General features: G+C 44.6%; 1 protein-coding gene across 5 annotated transcripts in view; it reads right to left on the bottom strand.

Moving 5' to 3' along the window:
* Nucleotides 1-3585: 3585 nt before the first annotated feature.
* The window catches only part of Tmed8 (transmembrane p24 trafficking protein family member 8), a 31289-nt gene continuing 14998 nt past the window's right edge, over nucleotides 3586-19876 (bottom strand). Inside the window, exons 2-6 of one of the 5 annotated variants that reach the window (XM_075948788.1) lie at nucleotides 17188-17269; nucleotides 13281-13410; nucleotides 11560-11686; nucleotides 11097-11402; nucleotides 3586-9583 (exon numbers count right to left, since the gene is read on the bottom strand). In XM_075948788.1, coding sequence (XP_075804903.1) covers nucleotides 9366-9583; nucleotides 11097-11402; nucleotides 11560-11686; nucleotides 13281-13410; nucleotides 17188-17269 — 863 coding nt within the window. In that variant the 3' untranslated portion in view covers nucleotides 3586-9365. Of the gene's footprint in view, nucleotides 9584-11096; nucleotides 11403-11559; nucleotides 11687-13280; nucleotides 13477-17187; nucleotides 17272-19876 lie in introns of those variants that run through there. The other 4 variants (XM_075948790.1, XM_075948791.1, XM_075948792.1 and 1 more) reach the window with 4 other exon arrangements.

Below are 19876 nucleotides of genomic sequence, written 5' to 3'. Positions count from 1 at the left end.
CTTTCGTCTGGGTATTTCTGTCACAGCAACAGAGAAGCCCAGACCCCTGCTGTCTCTCATGGGCAGCCGTGAGGATGGCAGATTTACCAAAGTGCCATAGGGGAGCCTGAACTCCTCTTCGTCTCCTTATTGAACCTGACTGCAGAAAACATTTACACTGAGTTTGGTCATTGGCTGAAGGCAGGCCTCCCACTTGTTCCACTAGGAACGAGCTGGGTGCCAGAAGAGGAACTGTCCTGCTAGCTGGAAAGGGCTTTTAGGAATGTAACGTCTGCGGGGGCTTATACTGGTAATTAGCAAGTCTTGTTAGCCTTTTGCTCTTCCTAAGGCAAGCTTAGCTCCTGACACCCAAAGGCAAGGAAGAGAATAAGCACATCCTGCCTGAGAGAACTAACCAGATCCAGGGAGGGATGATTTAATAAGCAGGAAACGTGTCTAGTGACCAGCTGGGTCCCAGAGCAAAGTGCCGCACTGCTGTGGCATGTCCACACCAGCACCGAGAGGTCCGCGGCTCTCTCCACCCAATTACTCGTCCTAAGGAGAACTGTCTCTGAACTAGTCCCAGGATGAGGCCCTCTGAGAAAATCCACCACGAATGATGCTGGAAATGGGAAATGGGTTCCTTCCTGGGCTGTGTAGAGAGCTTGACCGATTCCAGATCAGATTACTTGGGTGACAGTGTATCACTTGCTCCCCTAGGAGGGGCAAGTCCCAGTACTTGGCATTGTTGAAGATAGGTAGTGTCTGCGATGGAAAACAAAATGATACTTCATTTCTCCTGCACTGCTGAGGCTAACCAGGGAACTGCGGTCTGTATGTCGTTTGACTGGAAACATTGCTCTCAGCTTTTCTCCAGCTCAGTCCCAGGGCACTGCCTGGATTCTGCCCCATGTTGTAGCCTCTCCTCTTAGATCCTCCGGGCTCCAAGCTCTAGGATGACCACTCTTTCTCCCAAGGCTGCTTTTGGCCCAACAAAGCCAGAGAGAAGTAAAGGAAGGTAGATATTGCAATGAGGGAGATGAGTGAATACCTGGCCTGCCCTTCTGCCATGTGGAACCTTTTCCTAAATTAGTCTGGATCTGGATGGATAAGACCTACTTGGTATCTCCCTAAGAAACTCACATGAAGCCAGGGGATGGTAGTGCAGGCAGGCCTTTAATCCAAGCACTTGGGAGGCAGAGGCAGTCAGGTCTCTGTGAGGTCGAGGTCAGCCTGGTCTACAGGGCGAGTTCCAGGACAGGCTCCAAAGCTACACAAAGAAACCCTATCTTGAAAAACCAAAGAGAGAAACAAACACTAATCTGAACCAGAAACCATGGATTACTCTTTTTTTTTTTTTCGAGACAGGGTTTCTCTGTGGTTTTGGAGCCTGTCCTGGAACTAGCTCTTGTAGACCAGGCTGGTCTCAAATTCACAGAGATCCGCTTGTCTCTGCCTCCCGAGTGCTGGGATTAAAGGCGTGTGCCACCACCGCCCAGCTGATTACTCATTCTTGATCAAGCCCTGAGCCTGGTCTTGCCACCTTACATATATGTTAAATTGGAAGACGTCCTTTCCCTTGCCCTGTTATTCATCTCTGGGGTTCCAGAAGATCACAAAGGCACAAGTACTTGCCCTAGATGTACACTTCCTCCAGCAATCGGGCCAGATGGCTACAACGCTTAGTAACAATTGTTCCTAAACAGTTTTTAAAAACATCTACTCTTCAAACTCAAGTCATCAAATAAATTCTTATATTCAGGAGCAAGTTGTATCACCCAACCCAAGACTGTCTTTGTGTGTTTTTCCCTCCATGAAAACATCCCTGAGACTGAATAATATATATAGATATTCATTTTCTCTCAATTCTGAAGGACAGGAAGTCCAAGATGAAGGTGATTCTGTCAGGGGAAGGCTACTGATTCCAAGATAGTGCCATTAACACAGTCTCCCAGTAGTAAAAGGAAGAGAACAAAAAGACCCAAAGTAGTTCCTTTCTGATTGCTTTATAAAACACTAAACCCTATTTACTAAGGCAGAGCCTTTTTTTTAATTTATTAATTAATTTATTTATTTATTTATTATTTATACAGTATTCTGTCTGCTTGTATGCCTGCAGGCCAGAAGAGGTCACCAGACCTCATTACAGATGGTTGTGAGCCACCATGTGGTTGCTGGGAATTGAACTCAGGACCTTTGGAAGAGCAGGCAATGCTCTTAACCGCTGAGCCATCTCTCAAGCCCCTTTAACACCTAATCACTCCTAAAGGCCTCACCTCTTAACACTCTTGCATTGGGGATTACATCTTTGTGAATTTTGGAGTTGTCACAAACATTCAAACTGCATCAGTGACTATCACATTTGTAAGGGGACTTTGCTTCTCAAGAGGGACTTTGCTCAAAATGCTGAGTGGTCAAGTCCTTCATTTCCATCTCATTTGTCAGGTTTGTGAAAATAGCAGACCCTCGGTTCTGGTGTGCCTGGGGCCAGAGTGGCTACAGTGGAGGAGGAATACATCTGAGTGGTTCCAACACTGAAGCAGTGTGTCTCAGCAAATGGTTCAGGAGGAGTAAAGCAAGCGGGAAGAAGTTTTAGAATAAACCGAATAATTCAATCCCTAGCACTGGGTGTGGAGTGTAAAACAAAAAAGCAGATTTCTTCCCGAAAAAGTTTATGTATCTATTATAAGAAGTGGTAAATGTACTGAGTGAGCAGGTGGATACATGTGTTCATTAAGATACTCATTCTATTCCAACACAACACTCACCTAGCTCTTGGTTCCAAGATCAGGCACCATTCTGATTTGTGAATACTTTTAAGATTACTGTTGAACACCAAGAGCTGCAACTTGTGAGCTGCCATGTGACAGGTGTGAATGATTTTAAACGTTAAAATTTTAAACTTGAAGCAGTGTTCTGTTTACCAATCATTGCTGTAAACCTCGTTCCCCCAAGCCAAGCTCCCACTTCAGAATGTTCTGCCATGAATTTATTTTTACATTTTAAAAATTGTATATACACAAGTGTTTTATCTGCATATATGTATGAGCACCATGTGCATGCCTGTTGCCTGAAGAGGTCAGGGGAAGACATGGGGTCCCTTAGAGCAGGAATAGCATGCTGTGCTGGAAACCAAATCCAGGCACAGTGCAAGGACAACGATGGATGTTCCCAACCACCTGGACATCTCTCCAACCCCAAAGGTTTTTAAATTTATTTTTATTTTATGTGCATGGGTGTTTTGGTTGCATGTAGGCATATACCATGTGTGTGCAATGCCACTGGAGGCCAGAAAAGAATATATCCTCTGGAACTGGAGTTACATATAGATGGTTATGAGTCACTATGGGGTCCTGGGAACTGAACCTGGGTCCTCTATAAGAGCAGCAAGTAGTTTTGATGTCTGAGTCATTTTTCCATCATCCCCTCTGACAGGAATTTACAAACAGGCATTCATTTAGTCTCAGTTTTGCTTAATTTTCATAATCTTAATAGATTATGGAAGAACCCACCAGTGTTCACTGACTACTTTTCCTCTTAAGCTGAAGAGAAAAGACGAAGTCTCAAGTGGGTATCAGTAGGGCTTGTTAAGATAGAACTCAAAGATTTAGGTGCACAGTGAAAAAGTTTATTTATGACAGATTTCAAAACTTGGAAAAGAAGACAAAAAATGCACAAAAGCATTTCACAAAACTGTCACATACTATAAAACAACAGAACTCAGCTGTCTAACATGGCTCAGGATCCACGTGTATCACAGCGACACATTCAGTGCCGTGAGGTGAAAATACGCAGTATGGCGGAAGGAAAAGCACTCGGCAGAACAGAAGAACTGAGTAAGCACTGGTGCGGCATTCTTACGTGGACATCATACACTCCGGCAGCACTTCTAATGACAGGGCGACCCGAAAAACAGCTGTAACAGCTGATTAGTTTGGATCTGTTTGAATTTTGAAGAAAAAAAAAAAGACAAGACTGTGATATAGTTTCCCTTCCAGGCCTTTGGTAACCATGGCAGCAGCATATGACACACAGCAGTACGGAAAGAAAACACAATCACCTTTAAACCACGCGTGGATCTGGCTGATGGCTCCGAAGCAGCCCTTGGGATGAATAAGCGAATGGCATTGCAGTTCGGAGAGCGCCAAGCACCTCCCTGCCTTCCCATTCCGCTTCTCCACTCTGCTCTCTAGACTCTATCCCTTTGTTACAACGCGTTTGCAAATGCTTTTTTATTACAAAGCATCAAGCATTTCTTCTGTAAGTTTCGAAATGCTTCCGATTATTAAGAGAACATGGATACACCAAAGTCATGCATCATGGGATTGCTTTTTCCAGACCGGCAGGACTAAATGGAAATAACTCAGACTGATTAAATGAAAGCTAATTCACTTATGGGACAATAATCTCAGAACCGGACACAATATGTATTTTTAGCATAAAATGTCTTAATAAAATGTACTGCTTAGGATATGAGAGGAGGAATTAAGACAATGTTTTCTAGCTGTGTCCTGGCCTGAAGCTAAGAATGGACATCAGACGAGACACTCCAACCCTGAGTGAAGAGTTTAGGGGGCCCCTTAAGCCGGCAGGGAGCTAAGGGTTCTTCAGTGATACTGCACATCACTGCAGCTCCAAATCCAGAATCTTCCCAATCCTGACAGCACTGCAGGAGATGTTCTGTTTCCATAGGTCATTTCACACATACAATTTTATCCCCAGATAAGTCAAAAAGCTCCCCGATTCAAATGACAGGAAACTGAAATTTCACAAAGCAGCATATATTTCTAGGTCTCTGGGGCACCATTTTTATTGTATCTTAAACTGAAGAGCCACGTCTGTGTTCCACATGTTAAAAATCAGATAATGAGTTCACAGCAGGGACCAGCCCTACAGTTTCACACCCAGTGTCCTATCTACACTCTATTCATGAGGAGTGACTACCTGTAAGGGAGCCAAATTATCAATACCCTACTGATAACTCTATTGTTGATTGTATTTGATTAGCTTGGAGACAGCGGTTCACACAGAGGCTCTGGTTAGCCTTCCTGGTCCAAGAAAGCAATGCTACATCCAGAGGGAACAGTGACTGCAACCTGGCCAGACAACACTTAGGATGTTTTCCTACATTTTGGATCACAGTTCACCCTAGACAACTGAATGTTCTTTGGGAATGCCCCGAGGTGCTACATAAGTTATACAAAGCAAAAAGCTGCCACTTAACAGCATCAGATACATACAGATCCAAGAAATTCTTGCATGAGTGTCCCCCTAAATACCACCAGGAACAAAGAATGCTCGCTTAGGTCATTGGAAATCAGATATTCAGCTTATTGGCTGTTTGGATACTCATCTTCTGCTCCCAGAAGGAGTGTGACAGCGCCCGGAGCACATGCAAGCATGAACACAGTGACTTGCTTTGTACAGAATGCATCCCTTATTGAAGCACCCGCACAGCAGTGACGCCAAGTCCCTTCTTCATATGAAAGCTCACCTTTTCCCACAGGGGCTCCGAAGAGACCCACCCACCCGCGCTGCCCTTCTCCCAAAGTGCAGGCATTCTACACCTCTGGTCATATGGAAGAATCTAGGGAGAGGTCATTGTGGATGCTTAGCCTGAAGAGAAACTCCAAATAGAAGCCCTAACAGAGAAAGCTGTGTGGTTTGCTCTGTGTGGTGATGCTGTCAGCCTGCAGGAGGCCTGCTTGCTACCCAGCTCTCTCATGGCTGTAGGTTCTGTGGTGGTGGACACAAGGCATCTGAATTATGCCTACAGGGACACATTCACAACTGTGCCTTCAGCTCCCCGAGTGGAACTGACTCTTGTCCTTCTCTCATCCTGCTACCTCTATTACGCCCCAAAGTATGGAGACAGGAAACCAATCCTTAGGTCATGGTTACATTTAGCAGAGGAAACTACTAAAAAAATGCATGCAGCCAACCCTGTTGACAGATGGCAAACTGGGTTGGAGGATTCTCCACTGAGCACGAGGAGAACCAGTAAGGCTTCTGGCTTACAAAACAGTTCTGACGAGCAAAGCGCCACTGAAGCACTCAGTGAATTCTGGGACATACCATAGTGCGGTCGCTCTCCGCTCCTCTGTTCCATTCCGTTTTCACCCTTAAAGGCAGCTGAAGCAGCACAAAGTTGTCTGTGTCCCACCCCCCTGTCTACTAAAAAAAAAAAAAAACCCTACATAAATGATAGGGTCACTCAGTTCCACACCTTAGAACCACAGACTCTGATGTTAAAGGCAACGTTTTGCAGAGTGCTCCTTAAACATAAATATACAATCACATACTTTAGGGTTCTCTCACAGAAGGAACTGAGTAAGACTCACCAAAATCAAAATGCATATATTATAAACTCCACAATAATATCTAATCCCATGAATATAAAACAGTTACAGACTAACTTGTCTGTATTCATATAACGGGACTTTAAAAGCCCATTCTTCCTAGATATCAAATAAAATATTTTTAAAGTGCGTGAATTCATCCACGAGAACAATAACTAAAAACAGCCTGCTTTCAAGCGGCTACCTGCTTCCATGTGTTCTGTGCAGAGCGCATTTGCATGTGAGCGTCCTGAGGGTATGTCAGCTGAGAGGAGAAGGCAGGCTTTGGGTGCAGCTGTGCCTGCACACCGCCGTGCAGCTAGAGGGGAAAGCCACTTTGGCTCCAGTCAGAAGTAAGGGACATCCAGCTAGTTTTCTAAAAGATGGAGACAGCCACTTTTGTGAAGACCCTCACTGGAAAGGGGACATCCTCTGACCATCCACTTGCCAGAAGGAGCTAAAAGGTACAATCTTTGTTTAAAAACTGGCAGTTTGTTGTTTAAAAATAGACGTGGATGTTAAGTGTATGCTTTTTTTTTTTGTTTGCTGAAATTTTTCATAAGATGTTGGAAAAAATAGCACTTTAGATATGTCTTTTTAAAAAGTCCTGTCTCTTCATAAAGAGCAAACTTAGATAGACTGAGGAAATGTGAACGGTCAGTCACTTTGTGTAAAGACCCTCAATCTCAGCCTTCTTACAAAAGCCTTTCTCTCAACTGCACAGCATCGACCTGTGCCCTAGCGAGCAGGGCAAGGGTAAAAGCAGATAATCTATTTCATTATTTGGTTGTTGCAACATGAACAAGGAAGGATCAAGGAAGTGACACTTCTTAGGACCTCCAAGGTACATGTGTGTTCTCCATAATTACCTGTGTTTTCGGAAAATAATACTTTATCTCTCAAGTTCTCTTACTGCAAAAATTTAGTGTGAGAATAGTGAATTCATCATACTGTTGACATGTCTTCTTTTAGCCATTTTATGTTCATGAGACAAAATCCCTGCTGAAGAGAAGCCAGTAAGAAATAACTGTGACAGAATGACCAGCCAGCGACAGGCACATCGGAGGGATCAGAAGCCCACAGACTTCCCTGGAACAAGAGAACCGGGGCTCCAAGAAAGTAAGACACCATGACCTCACAATAAGAACAAAAGACAAGACGGAACAAAAGCCCTGGGGCCATGCTACCTGGGGCCGGACAGTGCCCTTCTGAGAGTGGGCTAGGAGTTGAGGACAGGAGAACAGCAAAAGTAAGCGGGAGTGTGCTGACTTGAAAATAGCTCCCAAGATTGTTTCTCCAGAGATTACACTCGACCAGGGAAAACACCACTCAGCTTCAGCTCAGCTGCTCTGGGAATGATCACTCCTCTAGGACAGAGGGACTCGGCACAAGGCAACCACACAATAATGAAATGTGGCAAAGGAAACATCATGAGGGCCTCGGAGGAGGACTCTGACATCCGGTACCCGGGGTGCTCGGCTGGTCACTGACAGGATCATCAGTTCCTTAAGTCGATTTCCAGTGCGAGGACGTCCATCACACCCATTCCTCATGGGGGGTGCTGAGACGGACCCACACACGGACAAGGTTAGAGTCGGCCTTCTCACAAAGGGCAGGCTCTTCCCAAAACACCACAGGGCGGCTGGCATGCAGGAATGACACGCACAACCATTTTCCAAGCTCTACAATCGTCTTGAACGCCATGGAAGAGGTGGCCTCAATGGCTCAGAGCAGACGGAAAGCAATGGGAAACAGATGGGAACTGTTTCAAAGGCAAACTGAAATGTGCTTTAAAAACCACAGAGTAATAAATAAACCTAATTATTCAAAATTCAGAAGGATGGCAGACGACACAGAGTAGGAGACAAAGAGGTATAGAGAACTGCAGAGGTCCACACCTCACTGTCTGCCCTCTCCACCTGGAGCCCAAGCATCCGGTGCGCTGTGGCCACTGCAACAAGACTCCATTCTGTGGCCCCAGAACCTCAGGATGAACAGAGTGCAGGAGGCTGTCCCTACAGGCTTTGGTCAGGTCAGGAGCACACACAATCAGCAGCAAGAGCAAAATTCCATTGTTACTTTCCCTAAGGACTGTGAATGGCAAAAGTTTACACCCTCAATGGAAAGAACACAAACCCAGAATCACTGCAAACCTGACTGGGTCTCACTGTATTTGGCTCCAAATGAAACTTTCTAGATAACACCCCTAGCCTAAAGACGGGGGTGGAGGTGGGGGGCAGCACACCGGACGACCACTAGTACTTGACTTCCAGAAGGGCTGCTTCTGAGATAACCCAGTGCCTGCCTTCCACCCTTGCTGTACCAACTACCAGCGCCCTTAGTAAGGGAGAGAGCTCTGGAGACGCCAAGTGAAGGAGGCTGCTTTTCTTCCCAGCAGATCTTAGGACACTGACCACAGCTCGGCAGTTCTTGCTACATGGCATAAACAGAGACTTGGTACAGAGAAAGGAGGAAGGTCTACCCAGAAGGAGTAATAATATCCATCCAAGGCAGTGAGGGCTTCTAGGCTGAGCTACAGACTCAGAATGCCCAGCAGGCAGGAATATGGCAGTGCTGAGAGGCTGGATGGAGTGGTCCCCATCCAGGGTATTGGGCTCTTTCATAGACAATGTGCTTTTCCCTCTTTGGCACCTCGACATGTAAGAGGGCAGGTGCTGCAAAGAACATCGGCATTACAGGCTCTGGAGAAGAGTGGGCGTCCACCTGAATGACAAGCTGTACCAGCGTGAATCAATTTCTCAAAGACATCCTTCTACCTCATTTTGCCTCATAGGGGCCTTCTGAGAGGGTTTTGCTGGAGTCTGAAACAAGAGCGTGAGCCGGGGCCACAGAACAGGAGCGCTACACCACCACCTGCAGAAGCCAAGAAAGGGGAGAAGCTACATGGGGTCAGTAGTCAGGCATGCCAGGCAGGGCACGAGGCCTGGGAGCCTCACACAGAACTTGAGGCCCTTGCTTATAGACAAGAGGCACCAGCTGGCAGCCTGCTTCAGTCAGCAAACACAGCCTGCCCTAGCCTAGCGTCCTTCAGCTAGTGTAGTAGATGTGGAAGTACAGAGTCTTGTTGCGCAGTAGGGAGTACGAGTTGTCAAACTTGAGCAAGTAGATGCCCTCTCCAGGGTAGTCATGGCTGCCAGCTTGCACATCTCTGTGGCTGTCCCTCCGGTACACAGGCATGACTTCTCCATAGCGACCCCGTAGAGAACTCCTGGAGCCTCTCTCCACATCTCCGACAGGGACGGGTTCTGCAGGAGCATAAGGGCAAAGTTTAGATGAGCGTTTATCGCCTGCATACATGCTGCCTGGAGGTGAGAGAACCAGGAAGAGTCCACAGATCGTCTTGCTCATCCACATGCCCCGAGACCAAGAGTCTCAGTAAACAGGAATGCTTCCTCTGAGAAGTCGTGATCCAGCCTGACAACCTTAGACATACCTGGCTCTCAATGAAGAAAACATGTTTAGAGAGCAAAACCTGGAAACCCTTAGAGTACGTAAATGGATTAGTTAACAGAAATAGGAAATAGAGATTTTTAAACACAGTGTACAAAATGACCCTAAAACTTCCACTTGACATCCTGAAAAATAGCAAGATAAAAGGTCCACCCCCCTCCCCTAAATATACACAGATTTCCTAGTAGACTTGAAAATGCAAGTGAAGAAAATGTTTTGTAGTCATACATGAAAGCTATGGGATACTATGAACGCTTAGAATTTGCTTCTAGATTCCTCCCACTATGTCTCATCATGAGTAGACACAACAAATAATAAGAACGGAGCAGACAGGGGCTGGAGAAATCCAGGTTTGATTCCCAGCGCCCACATCTTGGCTCACAACTATCTGTAACTCCAGTTCCAGGGGATACCACTCCCTCTTCTGGCCTCCACAGGCAGCAGGCACATATGTGGTACAGAGACATACAAGCAGGCAAAACATGCACATAAAATACAATAATAACAAAATTATTTTAAAGCTGGGTGCTGGTGATACACACCTTTAATCCCAGCTCTCAGGAGGCAGAGGGAAGTGAATCTCTGAGTTCAAGGCTAGCTTGGCCTACAGAATGATTTCCAGGACAGCCAGGGCTACACAGAGAAAATCTATCTTGAAAAACAAAAACAAACAAACGAAAAAAAAAAACAAAAAGTTTTAAAAAGAATGGAGCAGAGACCACTACTTTTAACATGAAGTAAAGAATTTGTATCCTGCCAGCAATGGCAGTATGAAAGAAAGAGGGGAGGGGTACCTTTAGTTTATAACCATGGCTCAAGGTCAAGAATAAATATTGCAAAACAGGGCTGGAGAGATGGCTCAGAGGTTAAGAGCATTGCCTGCTCTTCCAAAGGTCCTGAGTTCAATTCCCAGCAACCACATGGTGGCTCACAACCATCTGTAATGGGGTCTGGTATCCTCTTCTGGCCTGAAGGCATACACACAGACAGAATATTGTATACATAATAAATAAATAAATATTTTTAAAAAAATATTGCAAAACAGAAAGAAAAAAAACATAATCTCAGGTTTCAGTGCGATCTGGAAAACCCTGCTGCCCATACACACAGAATGGGGAAATTACTAGTTAAAAGGGAGAGAGAAAGGAAGAGCGAGGAGGGGAGTGATGGGGGAGACTTTCCACCAAAGCATCAATACCACACCGTCAGCTTACAGCACTGGGTTTCTGATGGGGAGGAGAAATGCTATAATCCATAAAGCAGCCACTAGCAATCACGTTGAACAAACTGAATTAAAATTAAACTTACCTTCGATCTCCTCCTCCTCTTCCTCTTCCTCGTCCTCATCCTCGCTAGAATCGCTGACCTGCACAGTTATGTCGGTGCTGGTTACCGGGGTCCAGTCAAAATAAACTCCAAAACCAATATCATAGTCATCAGTTGCGAATTCCCAGCAGACGCGCTTTCCCTCGGGATGGGTGGGGACCCGGATGGTGACCACTTCTCCCCGCTTCACCACCAGACGGCTGTTCTTCTCTTTGCCCAGCTTGCTTTTGAACTCCTTCACTTTGGCAAAGGTCCAGATACATGGAGGCGCCATCAGAGGTGGAGAGACTGAAAGAACAGACAGTACTACTGAGAAGTGGGGAATGCTCCTGGAACTGGATGTTCTTTCTAACGGCGCCCATCACTTCCTCTCACACCTTTGTCTGTCCCTCCATCTGTCTTCCGTCCTTTAAGCATCTACTCGAACTGACTGCAAAGGTCTCACCTTTCCTGTGGTCCCCCAGAAGATCTGCAGACTCCAAATCTGTTGTGAGGACATCAACAGCTCCAGTGTGCTCAGACTGGATCATGACCGTGTCTTCGGGTCGCTGTGGAGCCTGGTACTTGGCCATCTGCACAACAGAATTCTGGTTAGAGGGCTCGTGGTGGTAGATTCCAACCAGCCTCTTTCCAAATACAGGGGGTGTCACTCTTCCCTGATAACCACAACCCAAAAGTTAATGGGCTAATCAACATTCCTTCTCTCTATCAAGTACAAGTTACCCCCAAATTCTACTTTTTAACATCACCAAAATGTCCCCTAAAGATTCTTTTCTTCTGTCTCTTGCAACTTTAGAAAAGTCCTACCCCATCCCTGCCCCCTCCCCACCACCGCACCGCTTCAGAACCTCTGCAAAAAAAGAATAAAAATGGCATCTTTTACAAAAAGCCCTCACTAACCCACCCAGAAGTTGCCAGCACTCTAGAAGGATTTCCCTCCACATCACTACACTGTGTTCCTTGTTTTGTGTTATTATGTCTTTATTTCCTGCTCCTTCCCCAGCTGGTAGACAACTCAACAAGAAATCTATGCCCCCTGCCCACAGGAGAGAACATGTCATTGAATCAGCAAACCAGCTAAGAGGCTGGGATTGTACTTGTGCAAGTAAATCAAGTTTGTGGCCCTCCCAGGCTGTATTTTCACAAGATCTGTTTCAGAGACCAAGCCCTTCCATTCTCAGCCACACAGCTAAGTAAACTGAACCAGATCTTGGCTAGCAAGTTAACAGGAAACCCTTCCTCTTACACCGTGGATTTAATTTGCCTCTTAATTAGCAGCACAGTCTTAGTAGAGCTTTTAGCCTTGGTCTCCACAGTTGCTAAATGGGGACTCTGGTATTCATCTCACAAGACTGTGATCAACAGGGAATGAAATTTGTAAACAAAAGTTCGTATAAACTACCAAGCATTATGTAAAAGGTATATGTTTAATGTCTTTATTGACACAAATTCTAATTATTACATCATTAACAATGAAAATAATAACACAACTCATCCCTACCTGCCCTGCCCCTGTGTCAAAGGAATTACTAGTTATGAACACCACTTCTATAAACTCTACATAAATACAGAATGATTTTGGGCTGCTCACATCAAGGTTTTAGAGAACATGAGACATCCATTCTGGCACTTCATTTTTTGCATGCTAACACAATGACAGGCTGTGTGAGAGAGACAGATAATTAATTATCCAAATAATTAGAACTGAGATGTCTCACAGGGGTGTCCATCCCATATCCCCTGGAATGCATGAAGCCCAAAGTTACTTAAAACACTGCAGTTTCAAAAAAAAAAAATCTGAAGCTCAAGAATGTGCAAGTGTGAACTGATAGACGAGGACGTGTCACAATGTCAAAAGGTTGGACACAGCCGGGCGGTGATGGCGCATGCCTTTAATCCTAGCACTCGGGAGGCTGAGGCAGGCGGATCTCTGTGAGTTCGAGGCCAGCCTGGTCTACAAGAGCTAGTGCCAGGACAGGCTCCAAAGCTACAGAGAAACCCTGTCTCGAAAAACTAAAAAAAAAAAGGCTGGACATACCTGCTAGGAGTGACGGGATTCTGAGCGCCACCATCTCAGCAGTGCTATTTCCAACCCATCCACGATGTGCCTAAGTTGGGTACCAGAAGCTCCCCTTTCTCTAAGAGAGAACCTGGATTCTCCCCTACCTCAGTGTGTACCTGAGCTTGGCCTGCTGGCAGCAACTCCTGCTCCCCTGGAGCCTGAACCTCAGAAGCACCAGCCGCTTTCTGTAGACCCTCCGTGGTATCCTTACTTGCTGGAGATACCATCTGTAGCCTCTCAGAAGAAGAAAACATGTCAGCTCAAGGGGTCTTCAAGAGGTATAACCATTCCAGAGGAACTCTGAAATAAAATAACATTCAAAAGACACCCCACCCCTCCTGATTTTGGTATTTAGGTCCATGTCACTTCAGCTGACCACTGCCCAGAGCTGACTGGCTCACAGTAAGGACACAGGAACAGACAAAGCCAGTCTCCAGGCTCTAGAGCCACAGTAAACACAGTGCAGTCATCAGATGGACTCAAGGTCTGGTCTTCTTTTGTTGCCATGTTTTATTATTTATTTACTTTAATTGACAAATTTAAAATGTGCATGTCTGTGTATGATGCTGTAATATATGTAAATACTGTGCTATGATCAAATGAGGCTAATTAACATATTCATCAATTCACATACTTAACTGCTGTATTATAAACACATTCTTAATTTACTGCTTATAGTTTTGAGTGTAAATGTATTTATTATTATTATAATTATTATTATTATAATTATATTATTATGTCCAGCATCTCCCACTCCACTATGTGCCAACTCCTGGTAACGATCATTCTGCTCTCTCCTTCTAAAACGTGTGTGTGTGTGTGTGTGTGTGTGTGTGTGTGTGTGTGTGTGTGTGTGCGTGTGTGTGTGTGAGAGAGAGAGAGAGAGACAGAAAGAGAAGGAAGAGAGAGAGAGAGAGGGGGGGGGAGAATAGCACCTGTGCTCATATGGAGACCCAAAGAGGACATCTGATCCCTGAGAACAGAAATTAAAGCATTTGCAGGATGCCTGGCTTGTTACACCAGTACTGGGAACCGAACTCCAGTCTCCACGATTGCGCAGCAAGCAGCCATCTCTGCAGCCCGTCTGCTCTCCTCTATGGGTCTAGTTTTATTTCTCTCTCACTATTTGCTCCACCCAATTTCAATAAACAGTTTGGATCACAGGTGGTTTCTATACAAGTCACACAGAGATGAGGCTGCCTACCGCAGAGACTAGCCACCGAACAGAAAGTGTCTGCTGATTAATCACAGGGATATAAAGGTAATTAAAACTGCTGGAAGGGGTGAGACTTTTTCTCCCGTGATGCAGCCATCCATAAGTTGCCCATGGTCCATGCTCCAGTTAAACTCGGTGGCTCACCAAGCTACACTTGGGTAAAAGTGATTGTGTCCTTGGTGTTCTCCCTGGGGTGAGCAGCTGGGTTTGTTCATGTCTCCCTAGGAAAAGCTCACGGACAGGGATGAGTTAAGCTGCCTTCCATTTCCCCTGGCTTCAGAGAGACGAGAAAATGAGTAACGAGCCAGGGCAGAGGCTCAGTTCCCCAGACCTCCTCAGAATCTACTGCCAGCAAAAGGTGACGTGGGTTTTATTTTTAAAGCAGGAGTATAAAAGCATGGTATGGGGACCCCTGTAAGACTTAGGATCCTCCGGGGTGCCTGACACTTTAAAACCTTTCCAGACTACTAAAATACCGTTCTCTTTCCTGCATTTTCTGAAGTAGGCGATGGAAATTCCCAGAGACTCCATGGCTTATGGCAGGATGCTAGAGTGAATCAAGAGGCAGAAGTGGGAATTCAATTGTCGTTTATTAAACCAGACATTAAAGGGCTTTGTACTTCCTTCTGGGCTATCTTTGCTTTAGAATCTGATTGTTTAGATCTCCTGGGTAAATTGGGAGCATGGGGACCCTGGGAGAGGGTTGAAGGGAAGGGGAGAGGCAGGGAGGGGAGCAGAGAAAAATGTAGAGCTCAATAAAAATCAATTAAAAAATGGATAGTGAAAACAAGAATCTGCTTTTCATTAAAGACATTATTTATAGTAATATGTAGTGAGTTAATTATTATTTTCAAATGAGTAAAATAACTACATTATAATTTTCAGCCTTAATTGTTAATACAATTTTTAAAAATTTGGAGGTCTTTTAAGACAATGTTTTACTCTGTAGTCCCCACTGACCTCAAACTTGTAGTGATCCTACTGCCTCAGCCTCCTGACGCTGGTGCCAGGTGTGAGCCACCACCACACTTAGCTCTAATATAATCAATAAAAAATTCTTTGAGGTCTTCACTAATTATTCAAATTGTAAATTATCTGAAAGCCCCATGCTTTTAAGGTTATCAGTACCATTGTTTTCCTTGGGAGCATAAATAAGAAAATTCATTTTTAATCATAGACTATCTCTTCTTCAGATAAAGCAGGAGTATAAAGATAACCATCTTTTAGAATACCCAAGTCATGCCAGACGACCTCAGGGCCCCTGAGAAAGGTGATGAATCGAAACCAGGCTTGCTTGAATCATCTCACGTTCGTGGGAAATTGGTGAATGACATTCATTCTTAGAACCTAGGAACTCAGTCCATGCTTGTTCCTTGTCCTTCACTAGAAGGCAAGCTCTATGCTGGGACCTGGGCCTCACTCGCTGTGTGCCTGGCCCCTCAAACCAACCCTGAATGTGAACTCTCAGACCCTCTGAACTGTGACCTTATGCCCTCAATTTCCACTTTGCCCAGATCACTCCCAGTGACTGCTTGGATCCCGGCTACACCTCAGTATCTCAAGTACACTCCTGCTTGGGAGCTTTGCACTCGCTGTAGCCTCTGTCTGCATGAATAATACAGTTTACACAGGTGAAGGCCACTGATGAAACATGCTATACACATGTTTTCTGGCTGCCATCCTCACCAGGGTGTATCTGAGGATAGTCACATAGTCTACTGTTTTGCTCCTTTCTTTGTAATTTGGATGATGCCTGACTGAGATGCCGATTCAAGCCCACAAGACAGCTAGCATACAGAGCAGATAGGCAGATACAGATGTGACAAAAAGCCATTCACCTGGTTACCTAGGAGACAGAATGCTGGTGTATTTCCCAGTCAGTTTATGTTTTGGTATAAAAGCTGTTTGGAGAATAAAAACGGAGGAATTCTTCAGGATGTGAACTCAGGACTTCATGAGAGACCACTGAGAATCTCCCTCCCGATAAAGCCATGTGAGTTGTGTCTTTATTCCCACACCTCTACGCCGGTCCAGAGAGATAGTTTATGTTGGGGTCTGGTCAAGAGAAATAATTGAGGGTCCGGGCTAGCATCGAACCCCGACACTTCCTATCACGCTAAGACTTAGCTAAGACCTTCCTTTCTACCATATACGTATCAGTGAAAGTGATGAATTAGAAAAGAAAATTATGAATGACAGCCTAAAGGCTACATAGAGAAACACTGTCTCAAAAAAATCAAAAACAAAAAAAAATGAGGTGCATACTCTGACAGGGGTTGGTGATGATGCATCCCTTTAATCCCAGCACTCGAGAGGCAGAGACAGACGGAGCTCTGTCAGTTTGAGGTCAGCCTGGTCTACAGAGTGAGTTCCCGAACAGCCAGGGTAACTCGGAGAAAACTTGTCTCGAAAAACCAAAAAGGAATGACAGCCTAGGAGCTGCAGAGATGGCTCAGCAGCCAAGAGCATTTGCTGTTCTTTCCTAGGAACTCAGTTTGGTTGCCAGCCCCCAGGTCAGGCAGCTCACAACTACTTACAACTCCAGCTCTGGGGGATGTGAGTCCCTCTTCTGGCCCCTACAGGCACTAAACATATACATGGTACGCGCACATACATGAAGGCACTCACACATATACATAAGATAAAAACAAACAGATAATGTAGAAAAAGAATGACAGCCTAACGGTTATACGATGGTTTAACCTGACAAGTCACATAAACACTGTAGCTTGTTTCACCCCTTAAAATCACTGCCTACTTTATTCTCAGAGGACAAAGCAACTGCATGTCCCTACCTGTAGGGTGAGGGCCAGGGTTCTGGATCAGAGGCAGAAGCCAGTGGAGAGCTGACCTTGGTGTTTTCTAGATCTTCTTTCTCTAGAAAATCATGGAGAGAATTTATTCTTTGAGAGGAAACACTAACACACACCTGCAGTCCAGTTCTTGGGAGGTTGAGGCAGGAAGATCAGGAGTTCAAGGCCAGCCTTAGCTACATAGAGTTTATGGCCAGCCTAGGGCTACCTGAAACCTTGTCAAAATTAAGGGGAAAAAAAGTCATTGCATAAATCTCATCCTATATAAAAATCAATTCAGAGGGCTGGAGAGATGGTTCAGAGGTTAAAAGCACTGGATGCTCTTCCAGAACAGCTGGATTTGACTCCCAACACCCAAATGGCAGGTCACAAATGCCTCTAACTCCTGTTCCAGGGCATTCAACGTCTTCTCCTTGCTTCCAAGGACACATGAAGTGTACTTATGTACACATGGACATTAATACACATAGAATAAAAACTTTAAGAAATAAATTAGAAATAGTTCAAAGATCTTAGTATAGGACTAAAAGTTTTCAAATTACTGGAGAAAGCGCAGGAAAACAGTTCAAGATATAGTCATAGCAACAGTTTTCTGAAAGAACCTGAACAGTCCAGGAAATAATAGCAAGAATTAACTCATGGAGTTGTAAGGAATTAAGAAGCTTCAACACAGCAAAGAAACAATTCTCAGAGTAAAGGGACAGTCTACCAAGAGGGGGTCAATGTCAAGAATATATAAATTAAACCCATACACACAAATAATCTAGATAGTACATGGGCAAATGAACAGATAGTTCTCAAAAACGAGATACACATGGCCAATAAGTAGACAAAAAAAAAAAAAGGAAAAATGCTCAACACCCCTAGCCATCAGAAAAATGTAAATTAAAACTTCAGTGAGATTTGATTTCTTCCAGGATGGACTGCATCATAAGGAGGGGTAAAAGCTTATATATTGCTGGTGAAGCCACTGTGGAGCCTCCACCTGAGCCTTTCTTCAAACAACTGAACAGAAGGGCTGAGTGGTTAAGAACAATTGCTGCAAACTCAGGAGCACTGAGTTTAGGCCTTGATTCCCATATACAAACTAGGCATGCTATGTACATCTGTAACCCTGGCACCAAGGAAGATAGAAACAAGAGCGTTGCTGGGGCTTGCTGGCTTCCAGCCTAGCCATGAAAATGAAAGCCCCAGGTTCAGGGAGAGATCCTAACTCAAAAGAATAGGCAAAGCATAATAGAGAACACCTACTGCCCTCTTCTGGCCTCCCTTCACATACATGCGAGCATATACAGACACATAAATACATACATGCATACACAAACTAATTAAAAACATATACAGACACATAAATATATGCATGCATGTATACATACATACATAAACTAACTAAAAACAGAACTACCATATGATCTAGATATACCACTACTGGGTAACTGACCCACAAGAATCTAAGTCAGCACATTCTAGGAATACCTGCACACACATTTATTTTATATATAAATGATAGATAGATAGATAGATAGATAGATAGATAGATAGATAGATAGATAGATAGATAGAGCTGAGATAGAGATACCCATCAGATTGTAATAGTCTAATGGCAGAAGGCAACCTTGGCGGGTTGGAATCAAGGGGTACCACAAAGTCACACCATGCAACTGGGCTCACATAGGAGGTTTATTGGGGGAGGGTGTAGAGGCGGCCTCTGAGAGAGAGAAGGCAAGGGGTTGGGGGATATAGAGCATGGGCATAGGGAATGGCCATACTTAGTGGCTGTAGTAGCTACGATGTCACATCTTGAATGCTGCTGATGACATGTCCTGCTAGGTCCCTGAGTGCAGATCAGTGTAATAAATGCTTGAATGCTAATACAGTTGATTTTTCTTTTTTTCATGTGTATGTATGTATGGTGTTCACACATGGATGTATCTGTATTCACTTGTGTGAGCACATGCATGTGTTTGGACATTCTTTTTTCTTTCTTTCTTTCTTTCTTTCTTTCTTTCTTTTTTTTTTTTTTGCAAGATAAAGTTTTTCTATAGCTTTGGATCCTGTCCTAGAACTCTCTCTGTAGATCAGGCTGGCCTCGAACTCACAGAGATCCACCTGCCTCTGCCTCCCACGTGCTGGGATTAAAGGCGTGCACCACCACCACCTGGCTGTGTGTGGACATTTTAAATTAACATTAGTTGTCTTCCTCAATTGCTCTCTACTGCTTACTGAGGACTTAAACATCTTTCTCGCTTACTCCTTGAGACTTCCTTGTACACACAGTTGAGTGCATTTACACATTCCCTATTCTAACCCTCTGCATAAAGTCAAAGAAACTGAAGCTCTAAATCTACTTCCTAAAATAAGATACAATGTAACAAAGTATGCCTCAAACAATGTAAAAGTGAAGATAAGGGCCAATATTTACGAATTAACCTTGACCCTGTCTCTACTTCTCCATCATAGGATCTACTGACCAGTCAGTTCATCTGTGTCTGTCCATCCATGTCATATCCGCCCTGTTCCCCAACCCTGGGATGCTCAGGGATGGGATGTCTTCATGAGCACAGGAGTGCACTGCTGGTCAGAGAATTAGTTCTGCTTTCCCAGCTTCATTATCACCTGTTCTTTTGTCCTCCAGCCCCTGGATTTCCCAGGCTCTACAACTACAAGAAAC

Source organism: Microtus pennsylvanicus, chromosome 14 (genome assembly GCF_037038515.1).
Source record: "Microtus pennsylvanicus isolate mMicPen1 chromosome 14, mMicPen1.hap1, whole genome shotgun sequence".
NCBI lineage: Eukaryota > Metazoa > Chordata > Mammalia > Rodentia > Cricetidae > Microtus > Microtus pennsylvanicus.
This window is presented reverse-complemented; position numbering and strand designations above follow the sequence as displayed.